Source organism: Cherax quadricarinatus, chromosome 84, assembly GCF_038502225.1.
Source record: "Cherax quadricarinatus isolate ZL_2023a chromosome 84, ASM3850222v1, whole genome shotgun sequence".
NCBI classification, from domain to species: Eukaryota; Metazoa; Arthropoda; class Malacostraca; order Decapoda; family Parastacidae; genus Cherax; species Cherax quadricarinatus.
The window spans coordinates 9,718,701-9,740,222 of NC_091375.1; the positions used below are offsets into that span (position 1 = coordinate 9,718,701).

Here is a 21,522-nt window from a genome sequence, read left to right on the forward strand (position 1 = left end):
AACAGTAAGTAAGAAACAGGTGAAAGTTTATAAACTAAGGAAGGAGAAAGTTAGGTGAAAAATTTGGAACTTTTGGCAGAAAGGTTGGCTAGCTCAAGTATGGGTAGTGGGGGGGTTGAAAAGGAATGGGATAGTTTTAAAAATGCAGTATTAGAATGTGGGGCAGAAGTTTGTGGCTATAGGAGGGTGGGTGCAGGAGGAAAGAGGAGTGATTGGTGGAGTGATGAGGTAAAGCATGCAATAAAAGAGAAAAAGGTAGCTTATGAGAGATTTTTACAAAGCAGAAGTAATGTAAGAAGGGTAGTGTATATGGAGAGTAAAAAAAGGTGAAGAGAGTGGTGAGAGAGTGCAAAATTAGAACAAATGATAGAGTGGGAGAGGCACTGTCAAGAAATTTTGTTGAGAATAAGAAAAAAATTTTGAAGTGAGATAAACAAGTTAAGAAAGCCTAGAGAACAGATGGATTTGTCAGTTAAAAACAGAGTAGGGGAGTTAGTAGTTGGGGAGCTGGAGGTATTGGGTAGATGTCGGGAATATTTTGAGGAACTTCTAAACGTCGAAGAAGAAAGGGAGGCAGTAATTTCATGCACTGGCCAGGGAGGTATAACATCTTTTAGGAGTGAAGAAGAGCAGGATGTGAGTGTGGGGGAGGTGCATGAGGCATTATGTAGAATGAAAAGGAGTAAAGCAGCTGGAACTGATGGACTCGTGACAGAAATGTTAAAAGCAGGGGAAATATAGTGATGGAGTGGTTGGTATTTTTGATTAATAAATGTATGAAAAGTATTAGTCAAAGGGCTGAAGAGGGGTTGTTGAGGTGGTTTGGTCATTTAGAGAGAATGGATCAAAGTAGAATGACATGGAGAGTGTATAAATCTGTAGGGGAAGGAAGGCGGGGTAGGGGTCGTCCTCGAAAAGGTTGGAGGGAGGGGGTAAAGGAGGTTTTGTGGGCGAGGGGCTTGGACTTCCAGCAAGCATGCATGAGCGTGTTAGATAGGAGTGAATGGAGACGAATTGTATTTGAGATTTGACAAGCTGTTGGAGTGTCAGCAGGGTAATATTTAGTGAAGGGATTCAGAGAAACCGGTTATTTTTATATAGCCGGACTTGAGTCCTGGAAATGAGAAGTACAATGCCTGCACTTTAAAGGAGGGGTTTGGGATATTGGCAGTTTGGAAGGATATGTTGTGTATCTTTATACATATATGCTTCTAAACTGTTGTATTCTGAGCACCTCTGCAAAAACAGTGAATATGTGTGAGTGAAGTGAAAGTGTTGAATAATGATTAAAGTATTTTCCTTTTGGGGATTTTCTTTCTTTTTTGGGTCACCTTGCCTTGGTGGGAGACGGCCGACTTGATGAAAAAAAAAAAAAAAAAATTATATATATATATATATATATTTTTTTTTTTTTTTCAACAAGTCGGCCGTCTCCCACCGAGGCAGGGTGACCCAAAAAAGAAAGAAAATCCCCAAAAAGAAAATGCTTTCATCATCATTATATATATATATATATATATTTTTTTTTTATTTTTTTTTTTCAACAAGTCGGTCGTCTCCCACCGAGGCAGGGTGCTCCAAAAAAAAAAAAAAAGAAAGAAAATCCCCAAAAAGAAAATACTTTCATCATCATTCAACACTTTCACCACACTCACACATTATCACTGCTTTTGCAGAGGTGCTCAGAATATAACAGTTTAGAAGCATATACGTATAGAGATACACAACATATCCCTCCAAACTGCCAATATCCCATATATATATATATATTTTCCAACAAGTCGGCCGTCTCCCACCGAGGCAGGGTATATATATACAGTGGACCCCCGCATAACGATCACCTCTGAATGCGACCAATTATGTAAGTGTATTTATGTAAGTGTGTTTGTACGTGTATGTTTGGGGGTCTGAAATGGACTAATCTACTTCACAATATTCCTTATGGGAACAAATTCGGTCAGTACTGGCACCTGAACATACTTCTGGAGTGAAAAAATATCGTTAACCGGGGGTCCACTGTATATATATACAGTGGACCCCTGGTTTACGATCAGCTCCCAATGCGACCAATTATGTAAGTGTATTTATGTAAGTGCGTTTGTATGTGTATGTTTGGGGGTCTGAAATGGACTAATCTAATTCACAATATTCCTTATGGGAACAAATTCGGTCAGTACTGGCACCTGAACATACTTCTGGAACGAAATAATATTGTAAACCGGGGGTCCACTGTATGTGCAAAAAAAACATGGGGGGAGTAGAATGATAGCTCTAGGCCTTTTGTTCTATGAAAGGCATCCTGTATCACTTGGTTTGTGATATTTGCATAATATATACTATATCTATTATATATACATCCTCTCCTCACTTAGCAATGTACTCGTTTACCGACACCTTGGACTTACAATGGGCTCTCTGACCAGTATGCATACCTAAATAATGCATATTAAAGCTGATTTCCTCTATTTTGTTTATTACAATATACAGTACACTACAGCATAAACATTTAAAAATGCAGCCTCTCTTCACTTAACGATGGAGTTCCGTTCCTAATACTGCATCAATAAAAGAATTTGTCGTTAAATGAGGATCATACTACTGTATGTGTATGATGGTAGTGAGCTTATGTCAACCATCTTTGATATTGCTTTAATGTCACCCTTGCACCATTTATAATATTTTTTGTACATTTTTAAATGTTTATACAGTAGTGTACTGTACAGTGGACCCCTGGCATGCGATGGCATCGGTATACATTAAATCTAGTACTTGATACATTTTAATGCAAAAATTTTGCCTCGCCACTCGTTAAAAAACCCGCCACACGCGATTCGTCTGGGACTCGTCCACGTGAGTGCCAGTGTTTATAAGCCAGCCAGTGTGCTTGCATCTAAGCATACATTTGGTACAGTCCATATTATTGTAGTGTTTTTGGTGCTTGTTTTTGCAAAATAAGTCACCATGGGCCCCAAGAAAGCTTCTAGTGCCAACCCTGTAGTAAAAAGGGTGAGAATTAGTATGGAAATTAAGAAAGATTTTGAAGGGTTTGGGGCTAACCCTGAGAAGCCTATGCCAGTTGTGGAATCCATTGTGCCTACTTCAAAAATTAAGGAAATGTGTGCAAAGTGGGTTGAACTGCAAACCTTTATGGATGAAAATCACCCTAACACAGCTATTGCAAGCCATGCTGGTGACTATTACAATGACAATGTTGTGGCCCATTTTAGACAAATCTTAAAGGAACGGGAGGTACAGAGCTCTATGGACAGATTTCTTGTGCGACAGAGGTCCAGTGACTCTCAAGCTGGTCCTAGTGGCATTAAAAGAAGAAAGGAAGTAACCCCGGAAAAGGACTTGCTACCTCAAGTCCTAATGGAAGGGGATTTCTCTTCTAAACAATAAGTTCGACACTCTCCCCTCCTCCTATCCCATCAATCATCACGAGATCTTCATTAAAGGTAAGTGTCATGTATTCTATTGTTAGTAGAGTACTACTAACTGTGCATGTCTTCTTCAGTTTGCATGCATTAAAGTTAATATTTCATGTGGTAAAACTTTTTTTTTCATAGTACTTTTGGGTGTCTTGCACGGATTAATTGATTTCCATTATTTCTTATGGGGAAAATTAATTCGCCTTCCTATAATTCTGGCATAAGATGAGCTCTCAGGAATGGATTATTATTATTATAATCAAAAAGAAGCGCTAAGCCACAAGGGCGATCAGGAACGGATTAATATCGTATACCGGGGGTCCACTGCATATTGTAATAAACAGAATAGAGAAAATCAGCTCTAATATACATTATTGCTATGTGGAGTTTAATCAAAATTTGACTTTATAATGCTCATTAGAGAGTAAAACATTTTCCCAATAAAAGATAAAGTGTTCAAGATCTGCAATTGCTTGATATCTCCTCTACTAACCCATCTGTCAAAAATATTATCCTTAGGCAATATTTCTTGCAATGTGCAAGAAGTTGACTTGACTCACGAAATCGTAATGACACGATTGCAAACAAACCATACCCCGGCCGGGATTGAACCCGCGGTCAGAGAGTCTCAAAACTCCAGACCAGGGTATGGTTTGCAAGAAGTTGCTTGTCATCCAACCATCCCAAAGATCAAGCAGAAATGAAAAAAAAAATATTAACAAATAATCATATGAATTGCTAGTTTAAAAAATAGGGAAACCATGAAACATATCAGAAAGCATTTGCCAATAAATATGAATTATTTCACATTATACAATAAGGACAGTGAAATTACTGCCTGGTGAGAGGAGTGACACTGGTCTGTCACCAAAGACACTGGTGACAGATCAGTGTCACTCCTGTCAATCACTGGCAAGATTCTTGAGACAATCTCATGGCAGATGATAACGTTTAATGGCTACCACTCACTTCTTTGTGAATGACAACATAGCTACATTAAAGTCACTCTGATGTTGATCTGCTGTTAAACCTCTCCACTATCCAGCACCAGTCAATGGATGAATCCAAGTTCAGCTGTGTAGTAGCACTGAACATAACTGGCACTTTCGACCAAGTATATCACCAAGGACTCTTGGCAAAACTGCAAGCAATTGGGATCTCTGGCTCTGCACTATGCTTCCTTAGTGACTACCTTCAAGGAAGATCTCCAAGAGTAGTTCTCAATGGGACAGAGCCAACAAGACACTCAATCAGTGCCAGTGTTCCACAGGGAAGTGTACTTGGGCCATTTTTTTGGAATGTGTACTTCAGTGATATTTTTCAACTCATCCCAGAATCACATGCAAATGCAGATGATTGTATTCCAGCATTTACTTTTCCAAAAGAGGAAATGCCAGCTGCTCTCAGTTACATCAACCATTAGCTTACAGCTATATCAGCCTGGAGAAAATGATGACAATTTACATTTGCTTCTGAAAAAACACAAATGATGGTGGTATCTAAACACCATGATGGTAATGCTGGAGCAATGTAAGAATGAATGGAATGTTGGAACCCAGGGATGAGGTTGATGTCCTCAAAACTGTCTATGAAGAACCACATTGTAAATCTTGCAAACAAGATAGCCAAGATAGTTACAAGACTCTGAACAAGGTATGAGTGAACTCACATTTTGAGTATGCTCCACTTTCTTGGATTGCCTGCCCCCATCTCACCTACAATTTCTTAACAGAATAGAGAACAAAGCAAGACGACTCATCTCTCACTTGGACCCAGCCTGGACAGACCTGTCATTTTGAACAAAGCCTTCAACACCAGAGGGATGTGGGTTACCTTATTGCAATATACAAAGCCAATGCTGTTAAAGTACTACACTTAGATCCACTTCATGAACAGCAAGAAGACAGCATCTATACAACAAGACAGGAAGCAAACAGTAATTACACTTTGTACCCTTTTCTAGAACATCACTTTATTTGATATCATTCATTCTGAGAATGACTTGAGTCTCGAACATGTTTGTACGGCAAAATGGCATCAACGAAATAAAGTCAATTGACCAAATGAAATCGCTGTCCCACAGATAGCTCCAACTTCATCTTATTCCTTATTTGTATGCCTCATAACAATAAAAAAAAAAAGGCTTTTAACCCTTTGAGGGTCAACAGGCCCTCTCCGAAACTCGTTCTCAGGGTCGGCCAAATTTAAAAAAAAAAATAATAATTTTCTCTTATGAAAAGATAGAGAATCTTTACCCGATCATAATGACACCAAAAGTTTGAAATTTGATGGAAAACTTACGGAATTATGCTCTCGCGAAGTTTGCGGTCTCGGGGATATTTACGCATCGGCGATTTTGCCCACTTTGAGCCCCATTTTCGGCCAATTCCACTGTACTAGTCGACAAAAATCATGAATATTTCGCTAGAACTCCATTTTTTCTATCGAATGGGTGCAAGAAACCACCCATTATGAAATTCAACTATCCAGTACAGTGGTCAGAATTTAGCAATTTTGTCAATTTCATACAAATTTCAAAAGATGCCAATTTCCGAATAGGGTCCAGAATAAACAAGAAAGACATTCCTGGCACTAAAATGACATTTCCTCTGGTCATTAGTCACGTCTCAAGGCCCCTCTTATATTCTTTTGCTTTCCACTTTGAATTTTTATTCTCACAAAAAAATATAAGATTTACTTTTATGCAGACTACTGCATTAGTGTAAAAAATGGTATAAATATTATTGGCGCACTTGTGAAAGAATATTAGACTCACCAGTTGACGTGTATTGGACCATTGGCACGATTTGTTTACTTTTGAAATTTGGTAAAAATCGAACATTTCTGCTACGTTGAGCTCAATTTCAAGGTATCTTTCATTGTAAAACCAGTCAAAAATCATCTCAATTTCTGTAATATGTCTTCCATTCTATAAAATGAGACCAAGAAAACTAGAATACAACAATAAATACCATACGAAAATACAGTGCAAAGTCGCTGTTTTATTCCAAAAAAACGGTAGAAGTTTTTTTTTTCTCATTATGCACTGTGTGCTGCAGGATTTTTTTTAGACTGTGCACACTGACCACATAGACCCATTCTTTCATATGAAGGCCTACCAGCTTTCTCTCACTAGATTTGAGGGCGCTAGAATTTAGGCATGCTAGTACGTCAAAAACCCTGGGTCGTAAGCCGTACTAGTACGTCCGAAACCCTCAAAGGGTTAATTGGGCTGAGGTAGGTAACAGCTCTTAGCTTGTAAATAAAGGTAGGAATTCTTAGCCCTATTAAATGCTTTTGTACATAAAAAAATATACAGCTATATACAGTGGACCCCCGCATACCGTTGGCCTTGCATAACGTTAAATCTGCATACCGCTACATTTTATCGCCAAGATTTTGCCTCGCATACCGCTAAAAAACCTGCTCAATGCTGTTCGTCCGAGACGTGTCTAATGTGCGCCCTTAGCCAGCCTCACATGTTCCGCCGGTTGCATTGTTTACCAGCCAGCCTCCGCGGTAACATCCAAGCATACAATCGGAACATTTCGTATTATTACAGTGTTTTTGGTGATTTTATCTGCAAAATAAGTGACCATGGGCCCCAAGAAAGCTTCTAGTGCCAACCCTACAGCAATAAGGGTGAGAATTACTATAGAGATGAAGAAAAAGATCATTGATAAGTATGAAAGTGGAGTGCGTGTCTCCGAGCTGGCCAGGTTGTATAATAAACCCCAATCAACCATCGCTACTATTGGTGGTACAGCTGCTGCTGCTGCTGTACCACCGTCAGCTGCTGCTGCTGCTGTAGTACCGTCTGCTGCTGCTGTAGCATCGTCTGCTGCTGCTGTAGCACTGTCAGCTGCTGCTGCTGTTGTACCACCGTCAGCTGCTGCTGCTGCTGTAGTACCGTCTGCTGCTGCTGCTGCTGTAGTACCGTCTGCTGCTGCTGTAGCATCGTCTGCTGCTGCTGTAGCATCGTCTGCTGCTGCTGTAGCACTGTCAGCTGCTGCTGCTGCTGTACCACCGTCAGCTGCTGCTGCTGCTGTAGTACCGTCTGCTGCTGCTGTAGCATCGTCTGCTGCTGCTGTAGCATCGTCTGCTGCTGCTGTAGCACTGTCAGCTGCTGCTGCTGCTGTACCACCGTCAGCTGCTGCTGCTGCTGTAGTACCGTCTGCTGCTGCTGCAGCATCGTCTGCTGCTGCTGTAGCATCGTCTGCTGCTGCTGTAGCACTGTCAGCTGCTGCTGCTGCTGTACCACCGTCAGCTGCTGCTGCTGCTGTAGCATCGTCTGCTGCTGCTGTAGCACTGTCAGCTGCTGCTGCTGCTGTAGCACTGTCAGCTGCTGCTGCTGTAGCACCGTTGTTGGTGTGGCTTATTGAGAATACCAAGAAACAATTAACCCCAGAGGATTTGCCACCCAGGATAACCCAAAAAAGCCAGTGTCATCAAAGACTGTCTAACTTATTTCCATTGGAGTCCTTAATCTTGTCTCCCAGGATGCAACCCACACCAGTCGACTAACACCCAGGTGAACAGGGAAAAATGCCTGGAACTAGTGCTCATATTGGTGAATTTAAAGCCAGCAAAGGTTGGTTTGAGAGATTTAAGAATCATAGTGGCATACACAGTGTGATAAGGCCTGTTCTGGAAGAAAATACCAAACAGGACCTACAGTACTCAGGAGGAAAAGGCACTCCCAGGACACAGTGTCTCATCAGTCATTGCTGCATCTTCAATAAAGGTAAGTGTCATTTATTCTTCATTTAGTAGAGTAGTACATGCACAATATATATTGTGCATGTACTACTCTACTATTGTGCATGTATCCTTCTCTTTGTGTGTAGGAAAATGTATATTTCATGTGGTAAAATTTTTTTTTCAGACTTTTGGGTGTCTTGCACGGATTAATTTGATTTCCATTATTTCTTATGGGGAAAATTCATTCACATAACGATAATTTCGCATAACAATGAGCTCTCTTGCACGGATTAATATCGCTATGCGGGGGTCCACTGTATAATATATAAATACAATGTGAGAGAAATCATGAAACATCTTAGAATACTAATACTTTTCAATGTGGTTATATTGCATCTATACATACATGCATACATACATCCGTAAGTCATGTTTCTCAGGTAGAGTCAGTCAAAACAGCTGAACTGCTAAGAAATAGATGCTTTTAAAAAATTTCTACTGCATTTTGATAGGCATTTTTTTATGAATTAACATGGTATAAAAATTTTCACTTTTGCACCAAAATTAGCTTAGCAATGTCACCGTAACTTGCAAAACTATACTCAATATAATTTAGCTTAACCCTACCCAATAAAATAAATGATATTATATTTGTGATGTTCAGACTGATTTTCTTATAATATCTGCAAAAATTAATTTATACGTATTTAGCTTGTTCAGAAAAATGACCACTGTTTAAAAACTGAAGAATGGGAGTAAGACATATACTAAATACACTTTAGTGTACTATATGCACTTTAGAATACACACTATATATGAGAAGCTGTATACTCCATGAATTTTGATCCAGTCTACATTCTATGTAATATCAGCAAGTCTAACATCAAAAGAGAGAGTGACAATATATAGAATTACATTTATTGTATTATTAAGGCAAAACAAGGTTGTTTTCAACGTCATATAAAAAATTTGAAGAAATGAAAATAATCACACAAAAATCTCAGTATCATGTAGCTGCTGAAGCCAAGCTAATATCTATAGTACACTGACTGACCTTTTAGTTTGCAAGTATGATTCAACTAACCTAGTTTTGTAGTATGTTAATTTCTGTTGTTTTAACCTTCAACATTCACATGAACTGACTACATAAAAAATCCTATAAAAGGGCACTGTTAATGATATAAAAAATTCCTATCAACACTGCAATATATATATTTAATGTATTTATATACATATGTATAATAATTGTAATAAAAATATTTCTAAATATATGAATTACAAATACAACACCAAACAAGTTTATTTAGTTATTCTACAGAACTCAATACTTGAATATAAGACTCCTAAATGCATACTTCTATACCTACACATAACATAAATCACAGGACATAACAAAAATCACCGTCAAGCATCACTTACTATTTGCAACTAAATATTGAGAGGCCACCTAAAAGACGATGTTGGACACTTACAAAGGACTAGATTTTCTTATGGTTTCTTATGCCTAAAACACAACAGAGGGCATAAAAAAGAGCTGAGGAGACTCATATGGAGTGTCTAATACTCCCAACACTAGCTAATGCAATTCAGAAACCAGAAAACCCCTCCCCCAAAACTCTAGGAACATAAAAAAAAAACCTATTAGGGCTATGAGGCAGCTAGGAAATATCACAAAGGGTAGAGACAAGCAAGATGAGATGGAGCAGCAACATACTACCACAGGATTCATACAAAACTCAAGGTTTTTCCAGATAACATAAAGAGATAAGGAATGGGAGAGAAGAGCTTGAGAACTAAGGATAAATAGATATAGAGCTAGATAGGAAAGACGTATATAATGCTCTAGTAAGTTATATAAGAAACAAATGAGGGACTGTTAGAGAGACCCACTACGAGTGTTGTCTCTTGCCATGAGTAGAGTTGAACCTTCCTTACCCTGACTCCGAATGCCGTGATCTTCAGTAAACATTCAATGGTAAAGAACGAAGTGAAGATTGTGTTCATGTAGTGCAGAGTATCTTTGTACAACTTGGACTGATTATGAAACTAGCAGGAGAGAAACACAAAACACATAACATCAGTAATGAGGCGCATTGGTTAGTAAGTTGGTCACATAAAATATCCAGAACATTTGATACATAATGGTTGGGATCTACAACTGCTCTTACTTATTTGTTAAAATAATGCTCTTAATAATTACCACATTTATTTATTTAACTTTAAAATTTATTTATAGCAGTATAGATCCACAGGGAAATCAGAGCTTGAACTCTATGCATAAATATGCAACACTGCAAAATTACTTTTATATAATCAGTAAGAACTACATACCTCCTAAGTGTTAATAAAAATTAACACAATGCAGGGAAAAGATGTATTGTACATCATAAGGTTATCAACATTCAGGAAGTGAAATATACCTAGGCAGAACATTAACTGAAGGATCCTTAATAAGGAACAAGTGTTCAAGCTCTGTAACATTTGTGAAGATACCACAGATCACAATCCTTGTGCTCCACCTCAGTCATACTTCCATCTCCCTGGTCTGGGTGACGTAGTTAGCTGACCAAAGCAGGCAAACAAGACCACTGGTCTGTAGTCTCAACACGTGGTACAGGTGACAACCATGATCATCACCCACAGCACGGTAAGCACGGGCAGGGCTGGCTGGCCCTGGATGGGGAGTATGAGGGATAGCCAGTTGAATGCATTTTAATCTGTCATCTACTGAAGCATATCATACACCCCACACAGGAGCCAACCATCTACAGTTAATGATCATGCTAAAGTTAAATGCTGATAACTCGTATGCTTTGTTTCAGTTAAGATACTTTCCTACACACACACACACACACACACACACACACACACACACACACACACACACACACACACACACACACGCACACACACACGCACACACACACGCACACACACACGCACACACACGTGCACACACATGCGCACACGCACACACGTGCACACGCACACACACACACGCGCGCACACACGCACGCACACGCACGCGCACGCACACCCACACACACGCATGCATGCATGCATGCACAAACATACAGAATTATAAGGAAGGGCTAATTTGGATATGCCATCTTTAATAGGAAGAAGAGAGATTACGCAAAACTAAGAAAGACTTGATAAGACTTCCTAATCCCATCAACTAGCAAAACAAAAGATTATAATTTAACTAAGAAGAACTTCTGAAAGATTACAAAGTTTTTCAGTAAATACAGATGTGGAACAATGATATGGTTAATAAGAGAGGGTGGTAAGTGCTTTAAAAACCTTTACAATATATTAAATACTGAAGATGGTACTCCATGAGCTTAGTTCTGCTCTTGTAGCTACAACAAAATAACCACTTATGAAATTTGAAGAACTAAATTTCCCAGGCACTTTCATTTAATTTATTTCTTTAACTGGACACTTCTATAATCAATCTGATTAGTAACACATGTAAGAAAAAAAAAATTCGGATGCCATTAGGTCACTAGACCTCCAATAGTTTTTCTTGATAGGAGACCACATATATTACAACATCAATCTTTTATATATTTAAGATAAATGATAAATTTAGTTGGAAAGACTGTCCTGTCAAAATGTACTTACCTCATCTCATTTCTGAATATATTCTACTGTTTGTCTTTGGCTTGATCTCACCATGTAGCCTACTACCCTGAAGATGTAGGGAAGAGCAGTGGTGGTTCAGACAAAGGCTCGTTTCTGCCAGCCAAATTCCTGAAAGAACTATGGGACCTGCGCTCTTGAGATTCAGTGGTAATATGTGTTGTTTTGTGAAATCGCTGCCCACCATTGTGACTGGAGATTGCTCATAGTCCGTTGGCTATCATTTTTTTTTAAAACACAATGTTTACGCAATTTGGTGAGACAGATATGTCAGATATGTCTGCCAAAATAATTACAGTGTAACTATTATACTGCAAATTGTGGTGCTTTTCTAATCCAAATTAATCAAACATATAAGAGATAGTTCAAAAAACTGTCTTAACCCTTTCAGGGTCTGTCCCGTAGATCTACGGCTTTACGTTCAGGGTCCAAACCGTAGATCTACGCCATGAGCTCAGCTCACTCTGATAAACTGTGAGTGGTAAATTTGGGCCTAGATATGAGAGAATACATCTATGTGGTATGTGTGCACCACATAAAACAAATCCTGCAGCACACTGTGTATAATGAGAGAAAAAAAAACTGAGACCGTGATTTTCGATTAAAACAGCGACTTTGCAGTGTTTTTTTGTATGTTTTTTATAGTTGTATTTGCGATTTCTTGGTCTTGTTTGATAGAATGGAAGACATATTACAGAAATAGAGATTATTTTGATTGGTTTTAGCACTGGAAATGGCTTGAAACTGAGCTCAAAGTAGTGGAAATGTTAAATTTTTGCCGATGTTCAAGAGTAAACAAAAGACCTCACACGTCTAATACACGCCAGCTGGGGGGTCTAATATACATTCACAAATGTGGTGATGATATTTATACAATTATTACAATATTGTATAACAGTAAATCTTCTATTTTTTGGTGTGAATAAAAATTCATTATGTGAATAAAAAATCAAAATGGAATTTATTTGTAAAGCCTCAAAACGTAACTAATGAACAGAGGAAATGTTAGTTTAGTGCTAGGAATACCTACATTGTTTATTCTGGACCCTATTTTGAAATTGGAATATTTTGAACTTTGTGTTAAATTGGCCAAATTACCAATTTCCGATCACTTTATTTTGTAGTTGAAACAGTTGACTTGGCGATTTCTTGTGCTCAATCGATAGAATAGAAGTAATACTAGTGAAATAGCTAAGAATTTGGTCGACTGAAATAATGTAATTGGCCTAAAATGGAAGTCAAAGTCGGCAAAATCGCCAATTCGTAAATATCGCTGACACATCAAAATTCGCGAGTGCATAATTTCGTCAATTTTCCATCAAATTTTGTACTTTTTGTTTTATTACCTTCACAAAAAGATTCTCTACCATTTCATAAGAAAAAATAAAAATTTTTTTTTTTTGAAAATTCTTAAGACACTGGGGCACCACTTCAGATTTTGGCCTTGGACCCTGAAAGGGTTAACTATCCTTATCATGTTTAATTTGCTATAAATTGCTAGTATGTATGTGTAAAAACATTATATATATATCTTCTTTCAATGCACCAGCCGTATCCCACTGAGGTGGGGTGGCCCAAAAGACTTATCGCCAGAGAAGACAACACTCAGTACCGAAGAATCTTGGAATCATCGCTTATCTCCATATCTAACAACTTCAACCAGAACAATGGCTTCTATAACATAGATGAACCACTTGCCAAGAAACTTCTTCATCGCTATCCCACATAAGAACATAGGAATGGAGGAACACTGCAGAAGGTCTGCTCACATACTTATCCAATCTCCCTTCCAAGCTACCCAAGATTTTAGACTCTATAATCCCACTCGGTATATCATCAGATGCAGCATTCTCCACCTGGCCCAGTATTCTGAACCTGACTATAAATGCTTGCGTACCTTCCACCCCAGGTAGATCTGTTTGTGACATGAAAAAGCTCACTGTGTGGGCGAAACGTTGTCAGTAAAGGATCACATTATATTGCATATGTGTTTATATTTCCACTGTGTCGGTATTTTATACCATTTATTTCCATGGTTGACACAAACTCACTACCATTATAGTAAACTCCTCACTTAGCGACGAATTTGTTTAATGACATGGTCTCAGGAATAGAATTCCATTGTTAAATGAGGAGGCTGTGTGTGTGTGTGTGTGTGTGTGTGTACTCACCTAGTTGAGGTTGCAGGGGTCGAGTCCAAGCTCCTGGCCCCGCCTCTTCACTGGTCGCTACTAGGTCACTCTCCCTGAACCATGAGCTTTATCGTACCTCTGCTTAATGCTATGTATGGATCCTGCCTCCACTACATCGCTTCCCAAACTATTCCACTTCCTGACTACTCTGTGGCTGAAGAAATACTTCCTAACATCCCTTTGATTCATCTGTGTCTTCAGCTTCCAACTGTGTCCCCGTGTTGCTGTGTCCAGTCTCTGGAACATCCTGTCTTTGTCCACCTTGTCAATTCCTCTCAGTATTTTGTAAGTCGTTATCATGTCCCCCCTATCTCTCCTGTCCTCCAGTGTCGTCAGGTTGATTTCCCTTAACCTCTCCTCATAGGACATACCTCTTAACTCTGGGACTAGTCTTGTTGCAAACCTTTGCACTTTCTCTAGTTTCTTTACATGCTTGGCTAGGTGTGGGTTCCAAACTGGTGCCGCATACTCCAATATGGGCCTAACGTACACGGTGTACAGGGTCCTGAACGATTCCTTATTAAGATGTCGGAATGCTGTTCTGAGGTTTGCCAGGCGCCCATATGCTGCAGCAGTTATTTGGTTGATGTGCGCTTCAGGAGATGTGCCTGGTGTTATACTCACCCCAAGATCTTTTTCCTTGAGTGATGTTTGTAGTCTCTGGCCCCCTAGACTGTACTCCATCTGCGGTCTTCTTTGCCCTTCCCCAATCCTCATGACTTTGCACTTGGTGGGATTGAACTCCAGGAGCCAATTGCTGGACCAGGTCTGCAGCCTGTCCAGATCCCTTTGTATTTCTGCCTGGTCTTCGATCGAATGAACTCTTCTCATCAACTTCACGTCATCTGCAAACAGGGACACCTCGGAGTTTATTCCTTCCGTCATGTCATTCACAAATACCAGAAACAGCACTGGTCCTAGGACTAATCCCTTTGGGACCCCGCTGGTCACAGGTGCCCACTCTGACACCTCGCCACGTACCATTACTCGCTGCTGTCTTCCTGACAAGTATTCCCTGATCCATTGCAGTGCCTTCCCTGTTATCCCTGCTTGGTCCTCCAGTTTTTGCACTAATCTCTTGTGTGGTACTGTGTCAAACTCCTTCTTGCAGTCCAAGAAAATGCAATCCACCCACCCCTCTCTCTCTTGTCTTACTGCTGTCACCATGTCATAGAACTCCAGTAGGTTTGTGACACAGGATTTCCCGTCTCTGAAACCATGTTGGCTGCTGGTGATGAGATCATTCCTTTCTAGATGTTCCACCATTCTTCTCCTGACAATCTTTTCCATGATTTTGCATGCTATACATGTCAGTGACACTGGTCTGTAGTTTAGTGCTTCATGTCTGTCTCCTTTTTTGAAGATTGGGACCACATTTGCTGTCTTCCATGCCTCAGGCAATCTCCCTGTTTCGATAGATGTATTGAATATTGTTGTTAGGGGTACACATAGCGCCTCTGCTCCCTCTCTCAGGACCCATGGAGAGATGTTATCTGGCCCCATTGCCTTTGAGGTATCTAGCTCACTCAGAAGCCTCTTCACTTCTTCCTCGGTTGTGTGTACTGTGTCCAGCACATGGTGGTGTACCCCACCTCTCCGTCTTTCTGGAGCCCCTTCTGTCTCCTCTGTGAACACTTCTTTGAATCTCTTGTTGAGTTCCTCACATACTTCACAGTCATTTCTTGTTGTCTCTCCTCCTTCCTTCCTTAGCCTGATTACCTGGTCCTTGACGGTTGTTTTCTTCCTGATGTGGCTGTTTAACAGCTTCGGGTCAGACTTGGCTTTTGCTGCTATGTCGTTTTCATATTGACGTTGGGCCTCCCTTCTTATCTGTGCATATTTGTTTCTGGCTCTACGACTGCTCTCCTTATTCTCCTGGGTCCTTTGCCTTCTATATTTCTTCCATTCCCTAGCACACTTAGTTTTTGCCTCCTTGCATCTTTGGGTGAACCATGGGCTCATCCTGGCTTTTTCATTATTCCTGTTACCCATGGGTACAAACCTCTCCTCAGCCTCCTTGCACATTGTTGCTACGTATTCCATCATCTCATTAACTGGCTTCCCTGCCAGTTCTCTGTCCCACTGAACCTCATTCAGGAAGTTCCTCATTCCTGTGTAGTCCCCTTTCCTGTAGTTTGGTTTCATTTGTCCTGACCTTCCTGCTTCCCCCTCCACTTGTAGCTCTACTGTGTATTCGAAGCTCAAAACCACATGATCGCTGGCCCCAAGGGGTCTTTCATATGTGATGTCCTCAATATCTGCACTACTTAAGGTGAATACTAAGTCCAGTCTTGCTGGTTCATCCTTTCCTCTCTCTCTTGTAGTGTCCTTTACGTGTTGGTACATGAAGTTTTCCAGTACCACCTCCATCATCTTAGCCCTCCATATATCTTGGCCCCCATGTGGCTCCAAGTTCTCCCATTCGATCTCCTTGTGGTTAAAGTCGCCCATGATCAGGAGCTTTGCCCTGCATGCATGAGCTCTTCTGGCCACTGTAGCCAGTGTGTCAACCATCGCTCTATTGCTCTCATCATACTCTTGCCTTGGCCTCCTGCTGTTCTGTGGTGGGTTATACATCACTGCAATTATCACCTTGGGACCACCAGAGTGAAGCGTTCCCGCTATGTAATCACTTTCTTCTCCGCTGTCTCCTCTCTCCAGCTCATCAAAATTCCATCGGTGTTTGATTAGCAATGCCACTCCTCCACCCCCCCTGTTCCTTCTGTCTTTTCTCAGGATCTGGTATCCCGCTGGAAAGATGGCATCTGTTATCATACCTGTAAGCTTGGTTTCTGTGATTGCTATGATGTCTGGTGATGCCTCTGACTCTTTCGTGCCACTCCTCCCACTTGTTTGTTATTCCATCAGCGTTTGTGTACCATACCTTCAGTTTCCTTTCCAACACTGTGGTTTGGGGGGCCTGTGGGGGTGGGAGACCTGGTAGCATACTGTGGGATTCTATGGTTGGGGGTTGGGTGGAAGCTGTGGGGATGGATTGTATTGTGTGTTGGGATGGTGTGATAGGTTGTGGGGTTCTGAGGATAGTTGTGTGTGTGCTTGCCCTTGCTGCTCTGTTCTGCTCTGACTGACCTCTGCTGGTTCCATCCTTGTCTCCTTTCCTAGCTCCTTTCGCTTTTTTGTCCTCTCCCTCAGCTGCTCTCTCTCTGTTTGTGTTCTGTCTCTGTCTAGGAACACCTTCTTGTACTCTTCTGAGCTTTTCAACCGTGGTTTCTCTTGGAGGATCCTGTTCCGCACTGTTTCTGTCCTGAGAATCAGCTTGATCGGTCGGTTTCTCCCCTTCAAGTACCCCCCTATTCTCTGAAAATTTACAATCTCATCCATGTCTTCTCCCCCTATTTCCGTGATGATTTTCTCAATCTCCTTTCTTTCTTCCTGCCGTCTTTCAGTGTGTGTCCTTTCCTCTCTCTCCCGAAGCCCATGGATAATCACTGATTTTGCCCTTTCCTCCTCCCATTGCCTCTCCCTCTGTGACTCTGGTTCCTGTCGGTATGTGGTCATTTTCTCCCTTGATTTTTCCAGTGGCTCTTGGTAGCATGGTTGTGCCTCAGCATTCGACCTATCTCCCTCTCCATCTGCTCTTCCCTTCCACTCCCTGGCCCTTCTTTGCAGGCTGATATGACCTTAGCATAATTCATATCTCCTTCCTTCCTGTTCAGCCTCTCAGCTTCGTATGGTGTGTCTTCTCTGGTCACTACCCCTGAGACTTGCTTCAGCCTGTTTACCTCAAATTCTAGGACCTTTACCCTGGCTACTGCAGTTTCGACTTGTGCCTCCCAATTCTTCGTCTCCTTCTCCAACCTCTTTTCCCATTTCACAGAGAGCTCTTTCTCCATTTTTTCAGAAAGCTCTCCTAATTTTCTCTCCCATTCTTGCTCTATCCTTTTCCACTGTTCCTCCATCCATTCCTCCCTACCAGTACCATTGTCATCTGATCCCTGATTCCTGCGAGTCCCAACCATTTTTTTTTTTTTTAGTGAAAGAGAGAGAGAAAGAGAAAAAGAAAAAGGGGAGAGAGTGAGAGAGAAAGAGAAAAAGAAAAATGGGAGAGAGTGAGAGAGAGAGGGAGAAAGAGAGAGAAGGGGAGCCTAGAAGGAGGGGAAAAGAAGGGAAAAAGGGGGAGAAAGTGAGAGAGAGGGAAAAGGTAAGAGAGAGGGGGGAGTGACAAGGGAAGAGAGAAAGAAAAGAAGAGGAAGAGAGAGAGAGAGAGAGGGAGAGGGAGAGGGAGAGGGAGAGGGAGAGAGAGGAAGAGAGGGAGAGTGAGAGGAAGAGAGAGAGGAAGAGAGAGAGGAAGAGAGAGAGGAAGAGAGAGAGGAAGAGAGAGAGGATGAGAGAAAGAGAGAGAGAGAGAGAGAGAGAGAGAGAGAGAGAGAGAGAGAGAGAGAGAGAGAGAGAGAGAGAGGAGAGGAGAGGGAGAGAGATGGGGGGGAAAGGAAGGGTTAAGGGCCACTTCACAGGAAGGTGTGAAATCCTGTATATGTGTGTGTGTGTGTGTGTGTGTGTGTGTGTGTGTGTGTGTGTGTGTGTGTGTGTGTGTGTGTGTGTGTAAGTAAGTAAGTTTATTCAGGTATACACAAATACAGTTACATAGAATTATCATACATAGCAGCATATGTGTGTGTACTCACCTAGTTGAGGTTGCGGGGGTCGAGTCCGAGCTCCTGGCCCCGCCTCTTCACTGATCGCTACTAGGTCACTCTCCCCGAGCCACGAGCTTTATCATACCTCTGCTTAAAGCTATGTATGGATCCTGCCTCCACTACATCGCTTCCCAAACTATTCCACTTACTGACTACTCTGTGGCTGAAGAAATACTTCCTAACATCCCTGTGATTCATCTGTGTCTTTAGCTTCCAACTGTGTCCCCTTGTTACTGTGTCCAATCTCTGGAACATCCTGTCTTTGTCCACCTTGTCAATTCCCCTCAGTATTTTGTATGTCGTTATCATGTCCCCCCTATCTCTCCTGTCCTCCAGTGTCGTCAGGTTGATTTCCCTTAACCTCTCCTCGTAGGACATACCTCTTAGCTCTGGGACTAGTCTTGTTGCAAACCTTTGCACTTTCTCTAGTTTCTTTACGTGCTTGGCTAGGTGTGGGTTCCAAACTGGTGCCGCATACTCCAATATGGGCCTAACGTATACGGTGTACAGGGTCCTGAACGATTCCTTATTAAGATGTCGGAATGCTGTTCTGAGGTTTGCTAGGCGCCCATATGCTGCAGCAGTTATTTGGTTGATGTGCGCTTCAGGAGATGTGCCTGGTGTTATACTCACCCCAAGATCTTTTTCCTTGAGTGAGGTTTGTAGTCTCTGACCCCCTAGACTGTACTCCGTCTGCGGCCTTCTTTGCCCTTCCCCAATCTTCATGACTTTGCACTTGGTGGGATTGAACTCCAGGAGCCAATTGCTGGACCAGGTCTGCAGCCTGTCCAGATCCCTTTGTAGTTCTGCCTGGTCTTCGATCGAGTGTATTCTTCTCATCAACTTCACGTCATCTGCAAACAGGGACACCTCAGAGTCTATTCCTTCCGTCATGTCGTTCACAAATACCAGGAACAGCACTGGTCCTAGGACTGACCCCTGCGGGACCCCGCTGGTCACAGGTGCCCACTCTGACACCTCGCCACGTACCATGACTCGCTGCTGTCTTCCTGACAAGTATTCCCTGATCCATTGTAGTGCCTTCCCTGTTATCCCTGCTTGGTCCTCCAGTTTTTGCACCAATCTCTTGTGTGGAACTGTGTCAAACGCCTTCTTGCAGTCCAAGAAAATGCAATCCACCCACCCCTCTCTCTCTTGTCTTACTGCTGTCACCATGTCATAGAACTCCAGTAGGTTTGTGACACAGGATTTCCCGTCCCTGAAACCATGCTGGCTGCTGTTGATGAGATCGTTCCTTTCTAGGTGTTCCACCACTCTTCTCCTGATAATCTTCTCCATGATTTTGCATACTATACATGTCAGTGACACTGGTCTGTAGTTTAGTGCTTCATGTCTGTCTCCTTTTTTAAAGATTGGGACTACATTTGCTGTCTTCCATGCCTCAGGCAATCTCCCTGTTTCGATAGATGTATTGAATATTGTTGTTAGGGGTACACATAGCGCCTCTGCTCCCTCTCTCAATACCCATGGGGAGATGTTATCTGGCCCCATTGCCTTTGAGGTATCTAGCTCACTCAGAAGCCTCTTCACTTCTTCCTCGGTTGTGTGCACTGTGTCCAGCACTTGGTGGTGTGCCCCACCTCTCCGTCTTTCTGGAGTCCCTTCTGTCTCCTCTGTGAACACTTCTTTGAATCTCTTGTTGAGTTCTTCACATACTTCACGGTCATTTCCTGTTGTCTCTCCTCCTTCCTTCCTTAGCCTGATTACCTGGTCCTTGACTGTTGTTTTCCTCCTGATGTGGCTGTACAACAGTTTCGGGTCAGATTTGGCTTTCGCTGCTATGTCATTTTCATATTGTCTTTGGGCCTCCCTTCTTATCTGTGCATATTCGTTTCTGGCTCTACGACTGTTCTCCTTATTCTCCTGGGTCCTTTGCCTTCTATATTTCTTCCATTCCCTAGCACACTTGGTTTTTGCCTCCCTGCACCTTTGTGTAAACCATGGGCTCATCCTGGCTTTTTCATTACTCCTGTTACCCTTGGGTACAAACCTCTCCTCAGCCTCCTTGCATTTTGTTGCTACATATTCCATCATCTCATTAACTGGCTTCCCTGCCAGTTCTCTGTTCCACTGAACCCCGTTCAGGTAGTTCCTCATTCCTGTGTAGTCCCCTTTCTTGTAGTTTGGCTTCATTCGTCCTGGCCTTCCTGCTTCTCCCTCCACTTGTAGCTCTACTGTGTATTCGAAGCTTAAAACCACATGGTCACTGGCCCCAAGGGGTCTTTCATATGCGATGTCCTCGATATCTGCACTACTGAAGGTGAATACTAAGTCCAGCCTTGCTGGTTCATCCTCTCCTCTCTCTCTTGTAGTGTCCCTTACGTGTTGGTACATGAAGTTCTCCAGTACCACCTCCATCATCTTAGCCCTCCATGTATCTTGGCCCCCATGTGGGTCCAAGTTCTCCCAATCGATCTCCTTGTGGTTAAAGTCACCCATGATCAGGAGCTTTGCCCTGCATGCATGAGCTCTTCTGGCAACTCTAGCCAGTGTGTCAACCATCGCTCTATTGCTCTCGTCGTACTCTTGCCTTGGCCTCCTGCTGTTCTGTGGTGGGTTATACATCACTGCTATTACCACCTTGGGACCTCCAGAGTGAAGTGTTCCCACTATGTAATCACTTTCTTCTCCGCTATCTCCTCTCTCCAGCTCATCAAAATTCCAGCGATTTTTGATCAGCAACGCCACTCCTCCACCCCCCCTGTTCCCTCTGTCTTTCCTCAGGATTTGGTATCCCGTTGGAAAGATGGCATCTGTTATCATACCTGTAAGCTTGGTTTCTGTAAGAGCCATGATGTCCGGTGATGCTTCTTTGACCCTTTCGTGCCACTCCTCCCACTTATTTGTTATTCCATCAGCGTTTGTGTACCATAT

The 21,522-nt window shown here is 41.9% G+C and overlaps 1 protein-coding gene across 1 annotated transcript in view; it reads right to left on the reverse strand.

Annotated features, from left to right (window-relative positions):
• The window catches only part of cac (calcium voltage-gated channel subunit cacophony), a gene marked incomplete in the record, with an annotated part of 730,773 nt that overhangs the window by 211,490 nt on the left and 497,761 nt on the right, over positions 1-21,522 (reverse strand). The window contains 1 exon segment of the mRNA XM_070103036.1: positions 10,068-10,178. Within this exon segment, the coding sequence (XP_069959137.1) occupies positions 10,068-10,178 (111 nt within the window).